The sequence below is a fragment of the Anoplopoma fimbria genome, chromosome 18 (assembly GCF_027596085.1).
Source record: "Anoplopoma fimbria isolate UVic2021 breed Golden Eagle Sablefish chromosome 18, Afim_UVic_2022, whole genome shotgun sequence".
Classification (NCBI taxonomy): Eukaryota; Metazoa; Chordata; class Actinopteri; order Perciformes; family Anoplopomatidae; genus Anoplopoma; species Anoplopoma fimbria.
Genome location: NC_072466.1, coordinates 1,941,630 through 1,962,544, shown reverse-complemented (window position 1 = coordinate 1,962,544; position 20,915 = coordinate 1,941,630). Strand labels below are relative to the sequence as shown.

The following is a 20,915-nucleotide window of genomic DNA, read 5'->3' as shown; positions in this document are numbered from 1 at the left end:
CGCGGCCCTCATTAATAATATGCTCACTCTCGGCGGGAAGCGACTCGCCTCCATATTTAGTAACAGCTGGGAGGTGAGGCGGCGGTGAGAGGAGCTCAGCGGGAGCCAACTAACAGTCACTCTCTCTGCTTTAACGCAGCATATGACTGATGTTACTCTGGACGGATGCCACCAGCACCAACGCTAAAATAAAACCTGTCAAAGTGGGAAAATAGGAGTGTTTAAACATACTTCTTTATAATATTGGTATTTGTTTAAGACTACAAATAAAGTAATGTCATTCTGTAAAAGTATTTTTATTGAACTGAATGCATGTTACCCTTTCACTTCTTTCTTCATCTCTTTCACCTTTATGTTGTATTCCCGTGTTTTAAACACGATAAAGTAGCTTTCTGTTTTAATATATTGCAGTGTTTTGTTTCACTGTGTACTTTCACTGTGTACTGCCTCACATGTTAAAAAATGTGATTATACATGAATTTTAGTTTAAATTGGCAGGTTTCATTTCCAATGTTTTCTCTATTTACATTTATCAAGTTCATCACAACAAGTAGGATTAAGCCTGAGTATTTTTTACAATTAAAGCATAAATTAGCCGTTATTCTATATTTTTCTCACACTCAACAAATCCCAAGAAAAGACCAAAACCAACAACATGTTAGTTTGTCTCTCAGTACTTTCTGACTTCCTGTTTGTGGGCTCTCAGCTACCATCTTTTGAATATTTAGTTTTGTTTATAATAAAGTCTTTGTAATCTCCTAAAACAGCTGGTCGCTGCAGTTTTTAATCAAAGAAACATGAGGAAAAGAAAAAGATATAATTAATGAATACTTTCAGACCCTGACCTCATCCGGACCTACCTCGTTTCATAATTCTTGTCAATGATGAAGGACTGAATGCAGACGGCGTTTGAATTCTCAGTGAAATGTTCAGTCGACTGTGTTTCCTCCTGAAGTGACAACAGCAATCATTGTCATCATACAATTTATGACTGATGTAAAGCTGTACAGTGTTGTTTTGTAATAAATACATCAAAATCATGTCATTTTTTTTATTTAACTTGAAAAACAGCTGTAATATGAGTGACGGCGATGTACCTGCTGGGTTTCTCTGGAGTCGCACTGAGCAGCAGGTACGACGCGTTTGTACAAACCATCGAACTCACTCAACTCAAAGCTGTCGTTCAGCCGTTTCAAATCAACATCAGACGTCAGACTGAGGAGGCCGACTGCGACGCCGTCACTCTGTGGAGAAAACACACAAACATCTTTGTATACATTCATATTCATATTACCCTCTCACTGTAACACAAGTCAAAAACGCAGAAGCCTTCTTCCAGTTACTGGAGGAGTTTAATTAATGTTCAGGTAGCTGTTTTCTCATGAGAAAGAACAGAAGAAGAACTGTAGTACTGACAAGGAAAAGAAGGCCTCAGAGCACCAAACCTCTGAGAAGTGATCTCTAGGAGACTTTTAGATTAAAATATTGTCAAGTTTTTGGTTTAATTGAGGTACAACATATTTAAATGCTCAGGTTCACTGTTGATCTCTGTTCTAGGGCTTTCAATCATATTACATGAACTTCTTTAGCTTAGCCTTAGAGTTAGATAATGCCACATGCTTATAAAGATCATGTGATCTTAACAAAAGCACCAGAGCAGCTATAACATGGACCTCGAGGTGAGATAAATGTTTTTAATCATTTATAAATATTGTTTTAAAATCGGATCATTCATTTATTTTCCTGTATTTGAATGCTGGATTGAGTTTGAGCTGAAGTCGTGTTGTGTCTGTAACAGATCATCTACCAGGACAAGATATATTTAAATGATATATTCTGTAGCTTCACAGAAAGGTTGCGGCATTCAGTCCTCAGCTCAGCCCTCTGGGGCGATGTTTGTTTGTTCTCTGAGCTCTGAACATATTCAGACAAAAAGCCACAAAATGCTTCAGATGTCTGGACACAATATGTTCAGTGAGAGCATGTCTTGGCCAAGTATCAGCTCGTATCTGCCATATGCTGCCATGAACACATGTCAGCCTGACTGGGGAGGGGGGGGAAGAGCTGTCGCCTCCCAGGTCCCAAAGGGGGGGGACCGGATCCCAGGGGGTTTCTGACAATCAGTCAAAGCATCATCAGCGAGCTGCTTTTACACAACAGATCAGAAATCACTTATCTCACATAATATCAGAGGAGCGGGAGGGTTGAGTCACAGTAAATGTTTTCCTCAAGACTTGTGTGTGAGGAAAAGGGTAAAAAGTTGGAACAAACCTCACAAACCGCCGTGTGATTCTTCTCGTCCTGCGCCTCGATGAGCTCTGACAGGAAGTACGGCTGGTCGCTGAGGGACAGGAGTTTGGCCTGCTCTGCAAATATGCGCATGATGTCATCGTGATCTTCAACCCTGTAATGTTAAAGCATCACTAATCAATAAAATGTATATGACACTGAAACAAATAACTCTGTGTAACATGACAACCCACTAATAATTAAGACCAACTGAGCAGCTCTTCAACCCTTTCAGCCTCTTTTAGATCTTAGTTTTGTTTTTTACAGCGTTTGTCAGCTGGTCGGGGAGTTCTTCTGCCCCCAAGTGGCCAAAGGAATCTTAACTTTACCCATGACATTTTTTTGTGTGATTTTCATGGACAGGATGTCAAGGTGCAGCCAGGGGAAGGAGAGTGACCGGTTTGGTGACCTCAAAAATTGGTGGAAAACGGTGGATTGCACCCTCTTGGTAGGGAGTGACTCACTGCCCAAAGTGAGGGAGTTCAAGAGGGTTTTCTAGCTAATTAGCAGGTGGCAACCTCTGCAAAGTGTCTTAAAGCTGCATTCTCTCTCTGGTTGTATAGAAGTCTATGAGAAAATGACTCTACTTCTCTCTTGATTTATTCCCTCAGTAAACATTGTAAACATGAGTTTATGGTCTCAATCTCTAGTTTCAAGTCTTCTTCAATACAGCATGATGTTCATTTAGTAAATGATGCTCCATTTAGAGTCAAACAGACCATAAAGCAGGGGATGCTTTAGGGCGGTGGACATGTATGTGAACATTAGTTGTAGTGGGGAGGAGTCAGCTGACATCACCTGGCCGGGCGGATATGAAGCTTTGGACAGTGCTCTTCTCTGTGGCAGATGAACGCTGAGCACCGAGGCCCGGGGTCAGTCAGACGCTGCAGCGGCTCAAACACCTCATCCAGCGCTGGCTCTGGTTCAACAGCAATCACAAGACCTGCAGGTTAATGTCTGAATAATTGATGAACATAATTCATTTGAAGCAGCTCCTCACCTAAACCACCAACGTTCGGGCTGAGCAGGCAGATGAATTCAAGCTCTACGATGGCGTTAAAGACGGCCCTGTACAAAGAAGCATAGCAAGAAGGGAATTCAAAAATGGCAGACATTGCAGTATGCTCTATAAATCTGCATTCTGTGGTATTCTGTGGCCATGTATATCAAATGTTTTGACATACACAGCTTTATTTAATTTCTCAGATGATTTCTTACAGAATGACAACAGAAAAGACACAAATAATACTTTGAAAGTAAATATTCCAGATATGAATATTACAAAACTCCACTTTTAAATAGGGGCATCTACCCCTTACATTTTCATACCTCATTATTTCTTTTACACTTGCTTCGGCAAAGTCTGGCTGTGCCACGAAGAGGTGGAGGAAGAGTGTGTTCAAAGGCTGCAGAGGGAAGAAGATTTAGCCAGTTTTCTACAGTTCACTTTCATTTCCCTCATAAGAAGCTTTACTTGAAACTCCAAATATTGACAAAGTCTTAGTATAAGAATATCAGATTGGTTCTGTTGAGGCCGAAGATACCATGTGATCCTGTAAAATTCAAAAAACCAATAGCACACATAAACAGTATTCATCATAAAAACAACTCTTCATCAGCAGCTCTTTATGCTGAATCATCTGAATTCATGAACGATACTAACTGTGCATGTTTCAGCGCTGAAGTGTTTCTGCAGGAAAGGTTCCCAGTGAGTCTGATCCACCAGATCTCCGACGGGGTGATCGAAGAAGCAAGCGTGGGCCAGGATGTCTTCCTTTTCATTGGCCAGAGTCACGGCCAGGTTGGCTTTCTCTCTGGAGGGTCCAGGAGAGCAGAGAGCAAACGAGAACCAGACAATCGTGTTGAGATGACACGACAACACTTACTTAGTGACTTTTTACAAAAGGGAAAGTATACTATAGGTCATCAGTACTATGATTACTCACAAGGCAAGACTACACAGTGGAGAAAAATGTCTAAAAGTCCATAAAAACTTTAAAAATAACCTTCTGTATCATAAAATAATCCACCTTTCCGCTATACACCTGTATGCTTATATGTTAATTTTGCCAAAATATGATTAAATATATTTCTTTCAGGACTGTTTTCATGAACTAAGATCCAGATGGAGTGTGGAGTGGAGTACTCTGCAGGAATGGTTTTAGAAATTATAATTTTGTTTATTTTATTTTATTACCAATATTATTACATTTATAGAGCAAAGAGATTCCATTAGAGTCAACTTTCTAGACACTGCTGGAATAAGTACAACATAACAAAATGGAGATTAGAATCTAACCAGGAAGGGCAAAAAGTTAAAACATGCATATATATTGTAAATACATAAATATATTGTGTGATACTATGAAATACTGTATACACAGAATAAATAATAATAAGCCAATATGGACTTTGAATGGATATGTCGGCTACAGTATAAATGATAACCCACTCCAATTATGTAACCATGACAGGTAGAGTATGAATAATAATAAGCTAGTATGTCATATTTATAGTGCAGAACCCCACTAATTTAATAATCACATAAATGTTCCATTGGTTAAAGTATGTATTCAAGGGCAATTGTCATAGTTTTTTACTTTTCAGAGACTAAATGATTAACAAATTCATGGACAGATGAAATGATCAAAGCCCTTTTGCACTTCTATACAGAAAGCCTGTTAAATATTCCATGCACTCTATACTTAAGACACTGAACAAATAAATGTTTTGTCTTACAGAAGATGAATTACGTTGACCCTTCCAAAAACGTCCAGAGCTGAGGGGCTGATGAGGCTGTCAATCTCCTGAGCATCCGCAGATTCGCTCCTTCTGACGGTCACAGTTTCCTCTTCTCCACTGGATGAAGTTATGGTCCTCATTTTCACTTGGGCTGATTTTAATAGAATGACAAAGAATAATTTCTGTCACGACAGCTGTGGGAGAAGTATTCAGATGCTTTACTTTAGTAAAAACACTAATACAACACTGTCAAAATACTCTGTTAGAGGTAAAGTCCTGCATTGAAAATGTTTACTAAGTGAAAGTGTGTAAGTATAATCAGGAAAAAGATTTAAAAGCAAAAGTAGTCTTGCAAAAAAATCCCCTGTCACTGTTTTATATTAAATCTTTATATTATTATAGATAGATTAGATATTCCTTTATTGATCCACATGGGGGGAATCCGGGTGTTGCAGCAGCTCAAGTACAGAAAAAACAGATTAAGATAATAAATAAAATATATTATACAATAAAATAAATAAAATAAAATAAAAATAAAAATAAAAAAAAATAAAATTAAAATTAAAATTAAATAAAATAGAACATTTAAACAATTATCCCTCATGTTTTATGTAAGCAGGATTTTATTGTTGTAGTTGGTTGTTATTGTATAATAAATAAAATATATTATACAATAAAATTAAATTTAAAAATAAATTATATAAATAAAATAAATAAAATAAAATTAAATAAAATAAAATAAAAATTAAATGTTTTATTTAAGCAGTATTTTATAAATAAAATAAATATATAAAATTAAATAAAATAGAACATTTAAACAATTATCCCTCATGTTTTATGTTTATTTTATTGTTGTAGTTGGTTGTTATTGTATAATAAATAAAATATATTATACAATAAAATAAATGAAATAGAATAAAATAAAAATATAAATAAAATAAAAAAAAATAAAAATAAAATAAAATAGTGAGAAATGTTAGTATATATAGCATATAGTTATCTTTTTCCAACCAATAGTAAAAAAAAAAAAAAATAATATTGAACACCAGTTAATTGATCAAACACATTATTGAACTCTAACTTTACAATGTAAACAAATGTAAACAAAGCCAAAGTAACAGTAATTAGCATAACGAGTAAAGCACCTTGTGTGTGACGTCAGTCTCATTAACACACGGTCCAGTGTTTCTGGTTAAAACGATAAAAACAAAGAAACGAACCGCTGAGCTGCAAACAAACAAACAAACAAACTGTAAACAGACTGCTAGCTGCTAGCTGTTAGCTGTTAGCCGCTAGCTGTTAGCCGCTAGCTCAAACAAACAAACCGCGTCACCATAGTAACGGAACGGAACCCGCAATGCACTCTGGGAACTGTCATGGCGGCTGGCGCCTGATGCGACCCGGAACGTTTTGTGTTTCTTTTTTTTTGTTTGGCTAACTGTGTTTCTCGTTGTCTCGCTTTGATAACTTAGATTATTAATTACAAACAAAACAAACAAAACAAACAAACATGGCGTCCACCGCGGCGGGAAAACAGCGGATACCGAAAGTGGCGAAGGTGAGAGAACGCAGCCATGAGCTAAAGCTAATGCTAATGCTAATGCTAATGCTAATGCTCGTCCAGCATGCTGCACGCTGTTTGGGGCAGCGGCTCCTGTTGTTGTTTACTGTGAGGCTCCTCTGAAACATGTGTTGGTTGCTCTTCATGGAGACTTATTTACAACTTATTTACAGTGTTTTATGAGTGTTTTATGAGTGTTTAGAGGAAGAAGAGCAGCCTGAGGAAGAGGAGGGACTCTGGAGTCAAAGGCCAAATGCATCCATAAGACTCCCTGTGAAGATAACATAATGAATTACACATTAATCAATTCAATCAATCAATCAATCAAAGGGAGGCACCTTATGTATCCTGATAGTGGTGAGACAACACATGTAAACAAAGATCATAAATATAACAATACAATGCAAACATAAGGCTCCCTGTGTACCCAGCAGTAAAGAGACACAGATGACATAATGAATTACACATCAATCAATCAATCAAAAGTCTATCATCTTCTCTACAAAGTGACATATAAATATTCATAAACAAACACAAATGTTTTTGCTTCAAAAGATCCAATAACTGACCCAAAGCACAAACTAATACGAATACAATAAGTGCAACAAACTAATACGAATACAATAAGTGCAACAAACTAATACGAATGCAATAAGTGCTCAGGGTAGTAGTAGTAGTAGGATGAGGAGGAGGAGGCATAATTGTTTATTTGAGTCATGCCTGTACAAGTGTAAAGCCCACATGGCTTTATAAGGCACCTTATGTATCCTGATAGTGGTGAGACAACACATGTAAACAAAGATCATAAATATAACAACAATACAATGCAAACATAAGGCTCCCTGTGTACCCAGCAGTGAAGAGACATGTGAAAACTAAGATAACATAATGAATTACACATGAATCAATCAATCAAACAATCAAAAGTCTATCATCTTCTCTACAAAGTGACATATAAATATTCATAAACAAACACAAATGTATAACAACACCTTTGTTTTTGCTTCAAAAGATCCAATAACTGACCCTCCCAAAGCACAGCTGGCTGTTCAATCAGCATCTGGATGTGCCACACCTGTGCCAAAGGATTTAACAAATTAGGGAACATAGTTTGAGAGAAATGTGCATATTAAAAGTATTGGGTCTTTTGTTTCAAAGGGTGAAATAATGGGAGCAAATTCCAAAGGGATGTGTTCATATTTATGTTCAGTGTACATGAACAGTGGTAGTAGTAGTAGTAGGATGAGGAGGAGGAGGCGTAATTGTTTATTTGTGTCATACCTGTACAAGTGTAAAGCCCACATGGCTCGATAAGGCACCTTATGTATCCTGATAGTGGTGAGACAACACATGTAAACAAAGATCATAAACTAAACATTACAATGCAAACAAAGTGCAAATTGTCTTTAGTCTCACCTGTGTTGTAACCAGACCTACCTGTTTCTAATCTTGTATTTTTGTATGCAGGTGTCCCTTATACTACATATATTATTTAAGTATTATGTCATACACTTATACATAAACATTCAAGCAATGATTTGCACACATTCACCTCTAAAATATTCCCAGTTTTCTTTGTGAAACATTTCAGTTAAACTCCTGTTTGGTTTGCCTCAAACACGTTTTCCTAAGTAAAGAATTGTCAGCATTAAGACATGAAGAACTCACGACCGGAGCAGCGTCACGTTAAAGCACTTCTTCTTGTTTTGCAGGTGAAGAACAAAGCTCCCGCAGAGGTTCAGATCACAGCCGAGCAGCTGCTGAGAGAAGCCAAAGAGAGGGAGCTCGAACTTCTGCCGCCGCCGCCCAAACAGAAGATCACCGATGAGGAGGAGCTGAACGATTACAAACTCAAGAAGAGGAAGGTGAGTGTCTGCCTCTCATTTTCTCCTCTCATGTTTGATTTTTCCTCCATGACCAAGACAGTTGAGATTCTCTATTCATATTTGATATTTTAACATTTACTTGCCAAATGCAGCATTTGATTTATTTAAAAGTGTAAAATAGGGCTGAATGATCTTGAAAAAAAATATCTTATTGTGATTATGTTCACTGATATTGCAATGGCAGATATCAGAGTACTTTATTGATCCTCGGGGGTAAAGTAGTACATAACAGTTGCTCTCAAAGAAATGTAAGAAAAAATTGAAATAAAGGGCTATGTTAAACATAAATAAAAGACTAAATTATGTACATAAATTCATGATAGTTTTTACATACTCTGTGTTATTATTATCTGTGTTATTGAAAAACATGTAGAATTATTATGGTGTGATTTCTGTAGGGATCTGTACAAAACAAAGATGTTTTCTTAAGTCTGTAAAATATGATGTGTAGGCCCAGACATTTCTGCAGCACCACAATATTTAAATGTAAAATGTTATTTTGACACACATTTTTGCCTTTAACAAATATTGCGCCTTCTGTGATTCTAAAATTGCAGTTGGCCTTATTGTGATTTCAACGAACAAACCATTGTCTGCCTTTTCTTTCAGGGGTTTGAAGACAACATCAGAAAGAATCGAACTGTCATCAGTAACTGGATCAAATACGCACAATGGGAGGAAAGCCTGAAAGGAGATCCAGAGGTATTGAGCCAGGAAATTGTATATTCCATTTTTCCCATAACATTCCAACACTCGTGTCTGCCGTATACTTTTCCCTTCATCGCTGCTTCCTCCGGTTTCAGGGCTCGTTCCATATACGAGCGAGCGCTGGACGTCGATCACCGCAACATCACGCTGTGGCTGAAGTACGCCGAGATGGAGATGAAGAGCCGGCAGGTGAACCACTCCCGCAACATCTGGGACAGAGCCATCACCATCCTCCCACGAGTCAACCAGTTCTGGTACGAATCAAATCGAGAGTTTACAGTTTGTGCTACATTTCACGTTTACATCTACTTTGTTAACGTTTGACTCTTTGTCCTGTTAAAGGTACAAGTACACCTACATGGAGGAGATGCTGGGGAACGTCGCCGGCTGCAGGCAGGTGTTCGAGCGCTGGATGGAGTGGGAGCCCGATGAGCAGGCCTGGCACTCCTACATCAACTTTGAGCTGCGCTACAAAGAAGTGGACAAAGGCCGCACCATTTATGAGCGATATATCCTTTTTGTTAGAGGATTCATCTGAGTATTAATCCAATGAGAGGAGGGGGTGATACACAACATTCAGACTGAAGATGGCACTCTTGTTAGCTTTTTTCATCGTCCATTTAAGTCACAACAGTCGTTTCACTCGGATTTTGGAAAAATTGCCATCTCACTTCTTTCTCATCTCTGATGAGAGTTGCACATGCTCAGTACCGATCGAGCAGGTGCTAGCAGAAAATGTAACGTTAGCTAAAGCTAGCTTAATGTCAGCAATTTGACAATATTGTACTCTATTGAAAGTCACACCTGTCGTGTCGGAACATCTCTAGTTATTTGTATAACTGCTTCTTTTAGAAAATGTGAAAAATGATTATCACTGTTTCCCAGAACCCAAGTTGACATCTTTAAACATCTTGTTTCGTCAGACCAACAGTCCAAAACCCAAAGATATTTAATTCTTAATTATATAAATCAGAGAAAAGCAGTTGATCCTCATATTAGAGGAACTTGAACCAGAGAATATTTGGTGTTTTTGCTTGGGGAAAAAAAGAATATAAAATCAGATTTGTTTGTCGTGTATAAAACCCCTTAACTCCGCTGTACTCGTCCTCGTTCACCCCGAAGTGAAGAACTGGATCAAGTACGCTCGTTTCGAGGAGAAGCATGGCTACATCGCTCACAGCAGGAAGGTGTACGAGAGGTCGGTGGAGTTCTTCGGAGAGGACCACGTCAACGAAAACCTCTTCGTGGCCTTCGCCAAGTTTGAGGAGGTGCAGAAAGAGGTTTGTGAAGTGGAGTGTTATTGAAACTGTTGACATCTTTGTCGTTTAGATTGTGGAACTACTTATTGATTGTATGAAATGCCCCTTTTCCAGTTTGAACGTGTTCGGGTGATCTACAAGTACGCTTTGGACAGGATCCCTAAACACCAGGCACAGGAGCTCTTCAAGTTCTACACCATGTTCGAGAAGAAGTTCGGAGACCGGAGAGGAATCGAGGACGTCATCGTCAGCAAACGGAGGTTCCAGTACGAGGAGGAAGTCAAGGTATTTATCGTGGAAAATCAAAACGTTTTTACAAAATAAATCAGGAGCTTTCCAGCGCTTCATCTTTGATTCACATGAATATTCAGATTCCTTTCATTTAATCTATTATTGAGTCATAAAGTCGTTTTATTTTAAGTTTAAATATCAGATAAAAGGTGAAATGTTGGGTGAAATATCTATAATCTGCTTTTATTTTCTTGATAGTTCTCACCTTTTTTTACTATATCATGTTGGACTGACTAGGAGATACTTGTTTTCAGTCTCTGTGACCATCGGAAGGAAAAATGTACTTCCTGTTTATGAAAAACGTTACTTCCTGTCCTCACCACTGACGTTTTCCTGTCCCTGTCAGGCGAACCCTCACAACTACGACGCGTGGTTCGATTACCTCCGTCTGGTGGAGAACGACGCCGACCCCGACACGGTCCGAGAGGTTTACGAGAGAGCCATCGCCAACATCCCCCCCATCCAGGAGAAGAGACACTGGAAGAGATACATCTACCTGTGGATCAACTACGCTCTGTACGAGGAGCTGGAGGTCAAGGTGGGTTCACTGCTCCTCATCCTCAACATTCATTTCAAATCAGGAGACCGATAAGAAAGGAATCCTGTTAATGAGTCAGAAAGGCAAATAAAAAAGGAATTAAATATATATTTATTTATTCATATATAAAAATTAAGGATAAAAATGATAAAGAAACAAAAAATGCTTAATTCATCAACATTTCAAGCCTAAACCAAGTATTCATATTCACTTTCTACTTTTACTATGTATTTAATCTTTGTTGTTGTATTTTGCCTTTTCTATTTTGGTTGATTTTTTTTTTTTTACTTTATTTATTTACCTTAGTCTTATCGTATTCTATTTTTCAAGGGTGTCAGTCTTATTTCTTTTTACACTTTATAATTGTTATTCTATGGTTCATATATGTTCATATTTTTATTCTATTATTTTTAGATTTCTTTTCTGTTGTAATCTTTAATTGAAACTGTTTTTATCTTATCTTATCCAAGCAGTATACAAAAATTGATTAAAAATATAAATTCCAAATGACATAGAAGTTCGATTTTACAAGAGATGCATTACAATAAAATCCATGAAGTGTAACTCAAAATGTGCTTATTAATGTCCTTTTCAGATGTTTTTGGAATAACAACAAAGTAGATATTGATTGAAGTGATGGAAGTCGGTCGTCCCAAAAAAGCTGGTCCTTTTTATTTATGGGAATATTAATTAATAGTGTTATGGAATAGAAGTTTTCTCACTAATTTATTAACTGACCTGCAAATTTCCCCGCTGCGGGACTAATAAAGGATTATTATCTTATCTTATCTCTTAAATTGATCAATGACAGAGAAACAATAAGCTGTGCTAATGATGTTGAAAACATTTCTATTCTTTCTTTTTTTTGTTGTCAGGATCCAGAGAGAACGAGGCAGGTGTACCAGGCCTCTCTGGACCTCATCCCACATAAAAAGGTAATTAGCTTTTTCTCTGTTTCGTCTCATAATAAAGAAAACACCAATGTCACTCTACTAAAAAGAGAAGGCCGCTGTAGTTATCCAGATTGTGATCTTCTTGTGTTTTTGTTTCAGTTCACATTCGCTAAGATCTGGCTGCTCTACGCTCAGTTTGAGATCCGGCAGAAGAACCTGCAGGGGGCCAGAAAGGTCATGGTAAGACTTTCAAACATTTGAATACTGAGAGGTAGAAACACTTGGGAACACTTTCTGCAGATGAACTGATCCCCGTTTCTCCTCTTCAGGGTACAGCGATCGGGAAATGCCCGAAGAACAAGCTGCTGAAGGGCTACATCGAGCTGGAGCTGCAGCTGAGAGAGTTCGACCGCTGCAGGAAGCTCTACGAGAAATACCTGGAGTTCAGCCCGGAGAACTGCACCACCTGGATCAAGTTCTCTGAGCTGGAGACCATCCTGGGGGACGTGGAGAGGGCCCGCGCCATCTTTGAGCTCGCCATCGGACAGCCGCGACTCGACATGCCAGAGGTATGGGTCGATGTTCTTATTCATCCAAACATTCCTATTACATGTATTATATTTGAGTTTTTCTTTCACTGCATCTCTATTCCTTTGTTGAAGGAAGTTAGAAAAACTTGGTAGTAGAGCACAACAATGGTTTAATATATTATTAAACATTTTGCATTGTCCGTTACCATGGTGACCCAAGATGTCTGGTTGGTGCAGCCAGCAATGAAAATGTTGTTTTTGAAAGGCTAAACGCCAACAAATTTGGAATGAAGCAATAGAAGTTCTTACATAAAAACATGTCGGGAATTTTGGAAATGATTTCCTTTTATTTATTTTTTAAATAACGTTTTTCACTCTGGACTTTACAACTCTGAAGTTTTTGGAAATGTTTGGATCACAGAGGTTGGAATCAATTCTATGCAGCCAACACTTTAATCTAGTTCTACAAATAGTACAATACTAATATAAAATAAAATAAATGTAGCCTGATATTTATCTGACACTGTGCAAAAATAGTCTTTAAACACAAAGAATAGGGCCATACAAAATAATCTGTGCCACATGACAAAGATATTAATGAAGGTCTGAACTATTTGGTACAGACTCTAAGAAACATTTAAAAGCATCCGTGTGTGTGTTGTGTGTTTTCAGGTGCTGTGGAAGTCCTACATCGACTTTGAGATCGAGCAGGAGGACTTTGAAAACACCAGGAACCTTTACAAGAGGCTGCTGCAGAGAACCCAGCATGTCAAGGTGAGAACCGCACTGTGGCTCTGAAGGTTCACAGACCTGGAAAGATTTGCATTCAGACCGTAGTCACCTGATTCAGACTGATCCTTATTTATTTTTATCAACCAATCTTCATTCTCTGTGAGATGAACTCTGAATCCTTATCCTCCTCTTCCTCCTCCTCTTCCTCTCCTGCAGGTCTGGATCAGCTACGCCAAGTTCGAGCTGTCCATCGACAGCCCCGACCGGCTGCAGAAGTGCCGGCAGATCTTCGAGGAGGCCAACAAGGGCATGAGGAGCTGTGAGGAGAAGGAGGAGCGCCTGATGCTGCTGGAGTCCTGGAGGGACTTTGAGAGGGAGTTTGGCTCTGAGAGCTCCATGGAGAGAGTGAGGAAGCTGCTGCCAGACAAAGTGAAGAAGAGGAGGAAGCTGACGGCCGAGGACGGGGTAAGATATTATATTATATTATATTATATTCTTTATTATTGAAGGTCACAGACAGTTTGGAGGTCTCGCTCTTCTTCGACAAACCTTTTGATATATTTTACCTGTAAAAAAACATATTAATAGATTAAAAACTACTCGACCATCAGTCCTGACATGATTGATGACCACAATTAGTTTTAATTAACTACTAGGCTTTGATGAGATTTATAGTTCTGAGCTCATCTACATCTTTCCTCCTCATTTAAAATCTTTTGTTTTATAAATGTATTTCATTTTAGGATTTTGAGAGGTTGCTCCTTTTGCTTGAACACAAAGTTAATCTGCTTATGTTTTAAACCCATTTTCTTTTAATTGAGACATTTTGATTCATTGGTGATAAGGGAATTTATAATCTGTATGTTTGACGGTTGGCAGTTCATTTTCAAATATAAATTAAAAAAACTATTGTTGCCAGTTAATTAAAATAATATGGACATTTAAATACTCATCTCAACGAGTATAAGTGTACTTGATTTACTATACCAGGGGGTTAGTTTCACTGGGGTTAAATCAACAAAACTTTAGAAATATATATTTTTTATGCAAAACTCGTGACCACAAAAGGTAAACCTGTTCAGGTCAAAGCAGAATGCGTTTGTATTCAGTATTTGTCTTGGGTTGGTCTGATGGGGAACGGGGGTTTTAGAGTTATGTCCATTCCAATAAAGAAAATTAGATTTTAGAAAACCAAAATATTTGAGTTAAACTTTCAAACTGAGCACAAGCTTGATAATACATTTATATTTTAAGTTATTAATCAAAGGAAACTTTTCAAATGAGGATTTTCTGCTTTGCTCTGTTTTATATCACTAACAGAACTTCTTTGGATTAAAGACATTTCAGATGTGTCTCAGATTCAAAATGTTCATGAATGGACCGGTCTCAGGTTTTAACCTCGTTGTCTTTTCAGTCGGACGCCGGCTGGGAGGAGTACTACGACTACATCTTCCCAGAGGACGCCGCCAACCAGCCCAACCTCAAACTGCTGGCCATGGCCAAGATGTGGAAGAGGAAGCAGATGGTGGAGGACGACGACGACGACAACGAGAAGGATGAAGACGGCAACGAGAGAGACAACGGCAACTATAATGGCAATGACGACGACGGCAACGAGAAGGACGATGACGGCAACGAGAAGGACGATGACGGCAACGAGAAGGACAACGGCAACGAGAAGGACAACGGCAACGAAGACGACAAAGGTCCAGAAAAATCTCCCGAGGCGACCAAAGAGACGTCGTCGTCCTCAGAGGAACCTGCAGCTCCTCCTGAGAAACAGCCGGAGAAAGCATCGGACAGAAACGCTGAGAAGGAAACAGAAAAGGAGAAGAAGTACGACGATCGAGATGATGATGAAAGCAGCAGCAGCAGCAGCAGCAGTGAGAGTGACAGTAGTAGTAGTAGTGATGATGATGATGATAAGAAGAAGAAGGAGAAAGAGAGTAAGAGCGTAGACGGAGATAAAGAGTAGATCTTCAGCTCAGACGTTCAGGACGACGTTCATCCTGGATTCATTTTTCTACAGATCTGTTTCCTTTTTTAACAAAACCAACAAAAGCAGCTGATGAGCAGTGTTTATTGTGACCATGTTTTCTGCATTATACAAACATCAATTCAAACCCACGCGTTGTGTTTTTTTTCATAAGAAAACGTCAGAATTTACAGGAAATAGAATGTGTACAGCGTGGCTCTCTGATGTGGAAATGATCTGTGACAGTTTGAATATGTACATTGTGACTGAGCAGCTGAAATATTCTATATAATATTTAGATTATGCTGTGAGGATGCAGAGAGCCACAGTCTACTGTTATTCGATGTCCTCCGGTCTGACGGGATGCGGCAGCGGGATGATGGACTTCTTCTCCGTGTCTCTGGACAGAGCTTTCCTCATGTCTGCAACGAGGAGACACAAAACACAAATAGTCAAGTTTATTTAGAAACAATATCTGCTTGTTCTGGAGGGACAGCGCCCTCTACTGCTGGGAGTTCAAAAAGATAAATCACAAAGAAAATGCAACAGGTTTTTTTGTTTATAAAAGTAATATTTGGTGCTAACTGAAAGTCGTTTAAGGGTCAGTTTGTCAAAACATATTAAAACAAATGAAGTTCTAGTGGTGTTTTTCCATGCAGACAGCTTTTGTTTCATTTGTCCATGTTTTGAGATGTTTATTCTTAAACTTCAAAGGAGGTGAATACAATTCTCTGAGCTTTTAAACTAAAAACTGGTCTTTGCAGAACGATGTCCCCTTTATCATTTATATAAATATATTTTTCAGTAGCGGTTCAAATGAAATACTGTTGTGTTTTATTGATAATCTAGAGAAACAGACCTGGAAGAACATGTGGGTGTTGAGTTTTAATGCTTTGAGCAGCACAAACTACATTTCCGTCACTTGCATTGTATCAAGCAAATAAAACCAAACCATCTGCAAGGCCTGATGCCACTAAGTGTAAGTGAGAAAATGTTTTATACGTTGAGTGAACTGACCCTTTAAATGCAAAAAAATTGGTGTATAAGGTATTTATTGAAGGTGCTCTAAGCCTGCCACGTCCACAGTTTTCATTTCCTGTCTGAATCTGTAATTATTGTGTTTTTAGATCCTCAGTTTCTGCTATTCGTCCGCACCAGCCTGTCTTTTTAAAATATTTTTTACACATGAAAACAATCTTTCCCAAATTGCCGGCCTGGTGTTTTAGTTTAGCCATAATCTGAGAGTAAGATGCAGTTCATCAATATCATTTTTGATTCATTTTGTGTTCTCTTGAGCTTCAGTTTCAACAGGTCTTGAGTGCAACACAGCTATCGGTTTGCTCTGCAGACGACTGAAGCACCTGAACGCACCATAGTGGGACTTTTTATCAAAACTATCTCTACTTTAAACTACATTAACACTCAAAGGTCATTCAAATAAAATAATAAAGCATTACAAAGTGTTTTGACTAAACCAGGAGCTTTCTGAACAGTAGGACATGAATCTATAAAAAGATGCTTTAAATGTCTGCCAAACACAAAAACCCTTAAGGTTTTCCTTAAAGCCACACATTGATGGTCTGACTGTAATGATCTGGTTCCAGTTTGGCCCTCTCGTCTCACCGTAGGCGTCTTCGTCCGGCTCTCCGTTGCTGGCCGAGTAGTACTCGATCACCGTCCTGTAGACGCTGTAGCCCAGACGCTTGTACATGTTCACCGCCACCTGGTTGGAGACGCGCACGAAGAGATCCACGAAGAATCCGCCCTTCCTACAAGAAAGACAGCACAATGAGGAGATAGCAAGGGGATTTTCAGATTAAAGGCATGAAAACACAGGTTACCTACCAATGACTGTATTCTAAACCTGTTAAAAACCCTTCATGTGTTCAGAACTTTAGGAATATATGTATTAATATATACAAATATTTCCTGGGCATTGATTGTAAAACATTCACACAGAAGAGACGATAAGGCTGATATAATCTGAACATTATTATTATTCATATTTGTACACAAAGTCCTACTGTGTACAGATGAAATACAAATCTTCTCTTTGTCCACATGCAGCTTCTGTATTTACTGTGAGCTTTCATGTTGTGATAGTTGTGGTGGTCGTAGGCGTCGTGTGCTTCAGTGTGCTTCAGCGTGTCCGAACCTCTCTGAGATCTCCTCCAGCATCTCCATGAGTTTGGCAGCGAGGCCGAGCCTCCTGAACTCCGGGGCCACGGACAGAGCCGTGACGTGACCGTGCCACTCCTCCCGAGCCACGGATCCCTCCGCCTTCCCCATGACTGCAAAAACAAGCACCGAGTCAAAGAAGCTCCACTGACGCTCTTTATTTTACTGAAACCAAAGTGACTGATAAAGTGAAACGTGCTGCTGTTTTGTGAGATAAATAAAACAATATTTCTAAAGTTTTAAAGAGCATTTGATAAGAGGGAATCATATATTTATAGGGCCAAATGATTGAATATAATAAGACTTTCACAGCAGACATTCTGACTTAAGTTAATTCAAATATCCTGTAAGTAAATATCCAGGACCCTAATAAATAGAAAATAAACTGAAATATTCAGCTATAAGTTGAATTATTTAGAACTAAGCAAAAGGGCAGACATGTTTTTATAAAAATATATTGATACGGATTGTTTAGAGGGAGTATTTTACTGTATTTTCACTGAGACTCTTAATGATTAAGATGTTGTTTTATCAACTGACCACCAGGTGGGGCTAAAGACACATTTACTTGTGTTTTTCTTCTTTCATATACAGACAGGTGTGTGTCTGTTCTAATCATGTCTAATCAGTTCAATGTAACACAGGTGAGCTCTAGTCAAAGTGTGGAAATGTCTTGCATGTGATCAAGATGATAAGAAACACCTAAACTGAATTTTAAGAGTCAGAACAAACACTTGAACACTTGAATGTTAGATTGCAGAGTGTGTTTGAGACACAAAGGAGGCCGGCTTTCATGTTGAGAACGCAGAGGAGTTCTGTTTTGTTGTTATTTGTGGTTTAAGCTAAGACGAACACAGTCACGTTTTCATGACTTTTGGGGACATTACTTTGACTTATATTCTTTGAGGCTTTAAACCGAGTCTTCACCCTGTGATGTGAGGATTTACGTTGTGGGGACGTGTTATTGTCACCATTCACCTCCCCACAACGTGAGGGAATTAGATTTGTGTAATTAGATAGATTTATTTTTCCAACAGATGGGTCTCACACTCTCTCACACCAGGGCTGAGGTCAAAACAGGTCAAAGGGAGAAAAGCTGCATCTAAAGCCTCTCGTTTAGGTGAGGTGATTTCACCTGAGGGGGGGGCGTGTCCTCTCTGCCTCAGGTGTGATCATGTGACCTCTCTGTTTCAGTTTTTCTTCTTTTAAGAAAAACATTTGTAAAGATTTCTTAAAATTCTGTTTTCAGTCTGTCATGATGCAGCATTGTGTGTAGTTTGATGAGGGGATAAAATATCTTTAATGTATTTCAGCATCAAGCTGCAACATAACAAAATGTGGAAAGAGTGAAGTGAATACTTTCCATGTGTGTGTGTGTGTGTGTGTGTGTGTGTGTGTGTGTGTGTGTGCTGTTTATATACACATTTTATTTTCATTGTTACTCTACATGTAGACTGACTCTTGTTTTGTGTCTGGTGTCTTACAGGTTCTTATATTTTGTCTATAACTAGATTCATGCTTTCTTTAAAATGTTGACAAGTCAAATTTGAAAAATATTGTATTTTTTATTTTTTAGTTTATATATATATAAATATATATAAATATATATATATAAATATATATATATATATATATATATATATATATATATATGTATATATATATGATATATATATATATATATAAATATATATGTATATACATATATATATATATATACATATATATATAAATATACATATATAAATATATATAGTTTATTACATAAATGCTTAATTAATTACAATAAAACATTTTTATCAATATTATCATAAAAGCTTGAATAGCTAAGCCTTTTATTATCTGTTATTTTGATTATTTTCTTTTATATTGCCTGAATATATCAGAATAAAAAGAGAGGTTATAACAGCATGTGTACAGATGAATGTGGACCAAAACAAACCAAAAAACTTCCCTGTGATGAAAACATCATCCTGAGCAAAAGTAAAGTCATTTAATGAAAACAAAACAATAAACTAAATATATATATTACTAATAAACTTACTGTAGCCCATCAGTTCACCACCAGGAGCCTCAGCAACGATGAAGTACTCCGGCCAGTGAGCCAGGTACTGGAGGTAAAACGGGATCCCATACTGGAGGTCAAAGGTCAAAGAAAACTACACACGACTGTTAATAAAGTTTAATTTAAGACATAACAACAAATAATAATAACAAACAATGATGAGATCACGTGGCGACCTGACATTCATCTTAAAAACAAGGATACAGTTTCTGTCAGAGGGTCCAGGTTTCTGTTGGACAGAAACACAAAAACATCAGTTAATAAAAACCTTAAAGTTTAATATTATTTATCTGTTTATTTATAGTCAATAACAATTATAGATATTTTATAAAAGACACAAACAAACCAAACTCAATTTAAACATTTAATATTTTCATATATAACATTATATGTGACTTTATAAAATAAAAAAATAGTTATTTTTATTTACAATATTATTTATCTGTTTATTTATAGTCAATAACAATAATAGATATTTTATAAAAGACAAACAAACCAAACTGAATGGAATAATTTAAATATTTTCATATATAACATTATATATGACTTTATAAAATAATAAAAAAAGAGTTATTCTAATTCATAACAACATTTATTGGCTGAATACTGAGCCCTCCTGTCAGACCAGACCCCATGTTATAAATGACACATTCTCCCTGAAGACCTGGCTAGGCTAGCTAGCTAGCATTAGCTACTAAACAAAAACAAATCGTATTTTCTACTGAATTCTTTTATTAGTTGACTGATTAATTATGAGCCGATTTATCCAGAGGACCCTAAAGAGTAACACTGAGTTCAAACCGGGCACTGACAGCTGTTATACGTGCTGAGAACAACAGGAATGCTGAACACACGTGTTTCCTCAAAGGAGTCTGGCATAGCATCCTGTGCTAACTCTAGCTAGCCTGCTGACGCTGCTGTACGACACAAACCGGAAGTCTAAACACAAACACGCGTCGGCGGGGTGGACCACGTGTCCTGCGGGGTAGAAAGGGGCAACACTGCACTCACATGTTGTTGAATTTAAACAGATCATCGCAGGTAAACGGCCTCAATGTTGTCATGTTGGCTAGCTGCTCCGTGACCTTTCACCCCAGCGAGGAAGAGACGCTTCGGTTTACTCTAAGAAACGAACAGCGCCCCCTGGTGGGACGGAGGTACTACAGCATATAATAATAATGAAGGAACAGCGCCCTCTGGTGGGACGGAGGTACTACAGCATATAATAATAATGAAGGAACAGCGCCCCCTGGTGGGACGGAGGTACT

At 37.9% G+C, this 20,915-nt stretch overlaps 3 protein-coding genes across 3 annotated transcripts in view; 1 reads left to right on the top strand and 2 right to left on the bottom strand.

The window, feature by feature from the left end:
• The window catches only part of cfap61 (cilia and flagella associated protein 61), a 29,034-nt gene extending 23,863 nt beyond the window's left edge, over positions 1-5,171 (bottom strand). The window contains exons 1-8 of the mRNA XM_054618927.1: positions 5,029-5,171; positions 3,953-4,103; positions 3,619-3,695; positions 3,290-3,357; positions 3,088-3,208; positions 2,272-2,404; positions 1,098-1,244; positions 861-949 (exon numbers count right to left, since the gene is read on the bottom strand). Of these exons, the coding sequence (XP_054474902.1) occupies positions 861-949; positions 1,098-1,244; positions 2,272-2,404; positions 3,088-3,208; positions 3,290-3,357; positions 3,619-3,695; positions 3,953-4,103; positions 5,029-5,171 (929 nt within the window). The remainder of the gene's footprint in view (positions 1-860; positions 950-1,097; positions 1,245-2,271; positions 2,405-3,087; positions 3,209-3,289; positions 3,358-3,618; positions 3,696-3,952; positions 4,104-5,028) is intronic.
• Positions 5,172-6,415: 1,244 nt separating this feature from the next.
• On the top strand, positions 6,416-15,406 carry crnkl1 (crooked neck pre-mRNA splicing factor 1). Its single transcript, XM_054618609.1, has 14 exons — positions 6,416-6,589; positions 8,305-8,457; positions 9,088-9,180; positions 9,282-9,440; positions 9,529-9,695; positions 10,288-10,466; positions 10,560-10,730; positions 11,083-11,274; positions 12,150-12,209; positions 12,327-12,407; positions 12,497-12,736; positions 13,370-13,471; positions 13,646-13,894; positions 14,844-15,406. The coding sequence occupies exons 4-14, from the start codon at positions 9,355-9,357 to the stop codon at positions 15,402-15,404; spliced, it is 2,088 nt and encodes a 695-aa protein (XP_054474584.1). The 5' UTR covers positions 6,416-6,589; positions 8,305-8,457; positions 9,088-9,180; positions 9,282-9,354; the 3' UTR covers positions 15,405-15,406.
• A 22-nt stretch (positions 15,407-15,428) lies between these two features.
• Positions 15,429-20,757, bottom strand: naa20 (N-alpha-acetyltransferase 20, NatB catalytic subunit). Its single transcript, XM_054618610.1, has 6 exons — positions 20,659-20,757; positions 19,852-19,876; positions 19,627-19,717; positions 17,560-17,695; positions 17,028-17,173; positions 15,429-15,826 (listed from the first exon to the last, which is right to left on the bottom strand). The coding sequence occupies exons 1-6, from the start codon at positions 20,709-20,711 to the stop codon at positions 15,741-15,743; spliced, it is 537 nt and encodes a 178-aa protein (XP_054474585.1). The 5' UTR covers positions 20,712-20,757; the 3' UTR covers positions 15,429-15,740.
• Between the last annotated feature and the right edge of the window lie 158 nt (positions 20,758-20,915).

Bases quoted from the DNA above. Each gene is read 5' to 3' on its own strand.
- crnkl1 (XM_054618609.1), top strand. From the start codon at position 9,355: ATGGAGATGAAGAGCCGGCAGGTGAACCACTCCCGCAACATCTGGGAC. The intron at 12,408-12,496 runs GTAAGACTTTCA...TCTCCTCTTCAG, and splicing joins AGGGGGCCAGAAAGGTCATG to GGTACAGCGATCGGGAAATG. The intron at 12,737-13,369 runs GTATGGGTCGAT...GTGTGTTTTCAG, and splicing joins CGCGACTCGACATGCCAGAG to GTGCTGTGGAAGTCCTACAT.
- naa20 (XM_054618610.1), bottom strand. From the start codon at position 20,711: ATGACAACATTGAGGCCGTTTACCTGCGATGATCTGTTTAAATTCAAC. The intron at 19,718-19,851 runs GTATCCTTGTTT...TTTGACCTCCAG, and splicing joins TGGACCCTCTGACAGAAACT to TATGGGATCCCGTTTTACCT. The intron at 17,696-19,626 runs GTAAGTTTATTA...TTGTTTTTGCAG, and splicing joins TGGTGAACTGATGGGCTACA to TCATGGGGAAGGCGGAGGGA.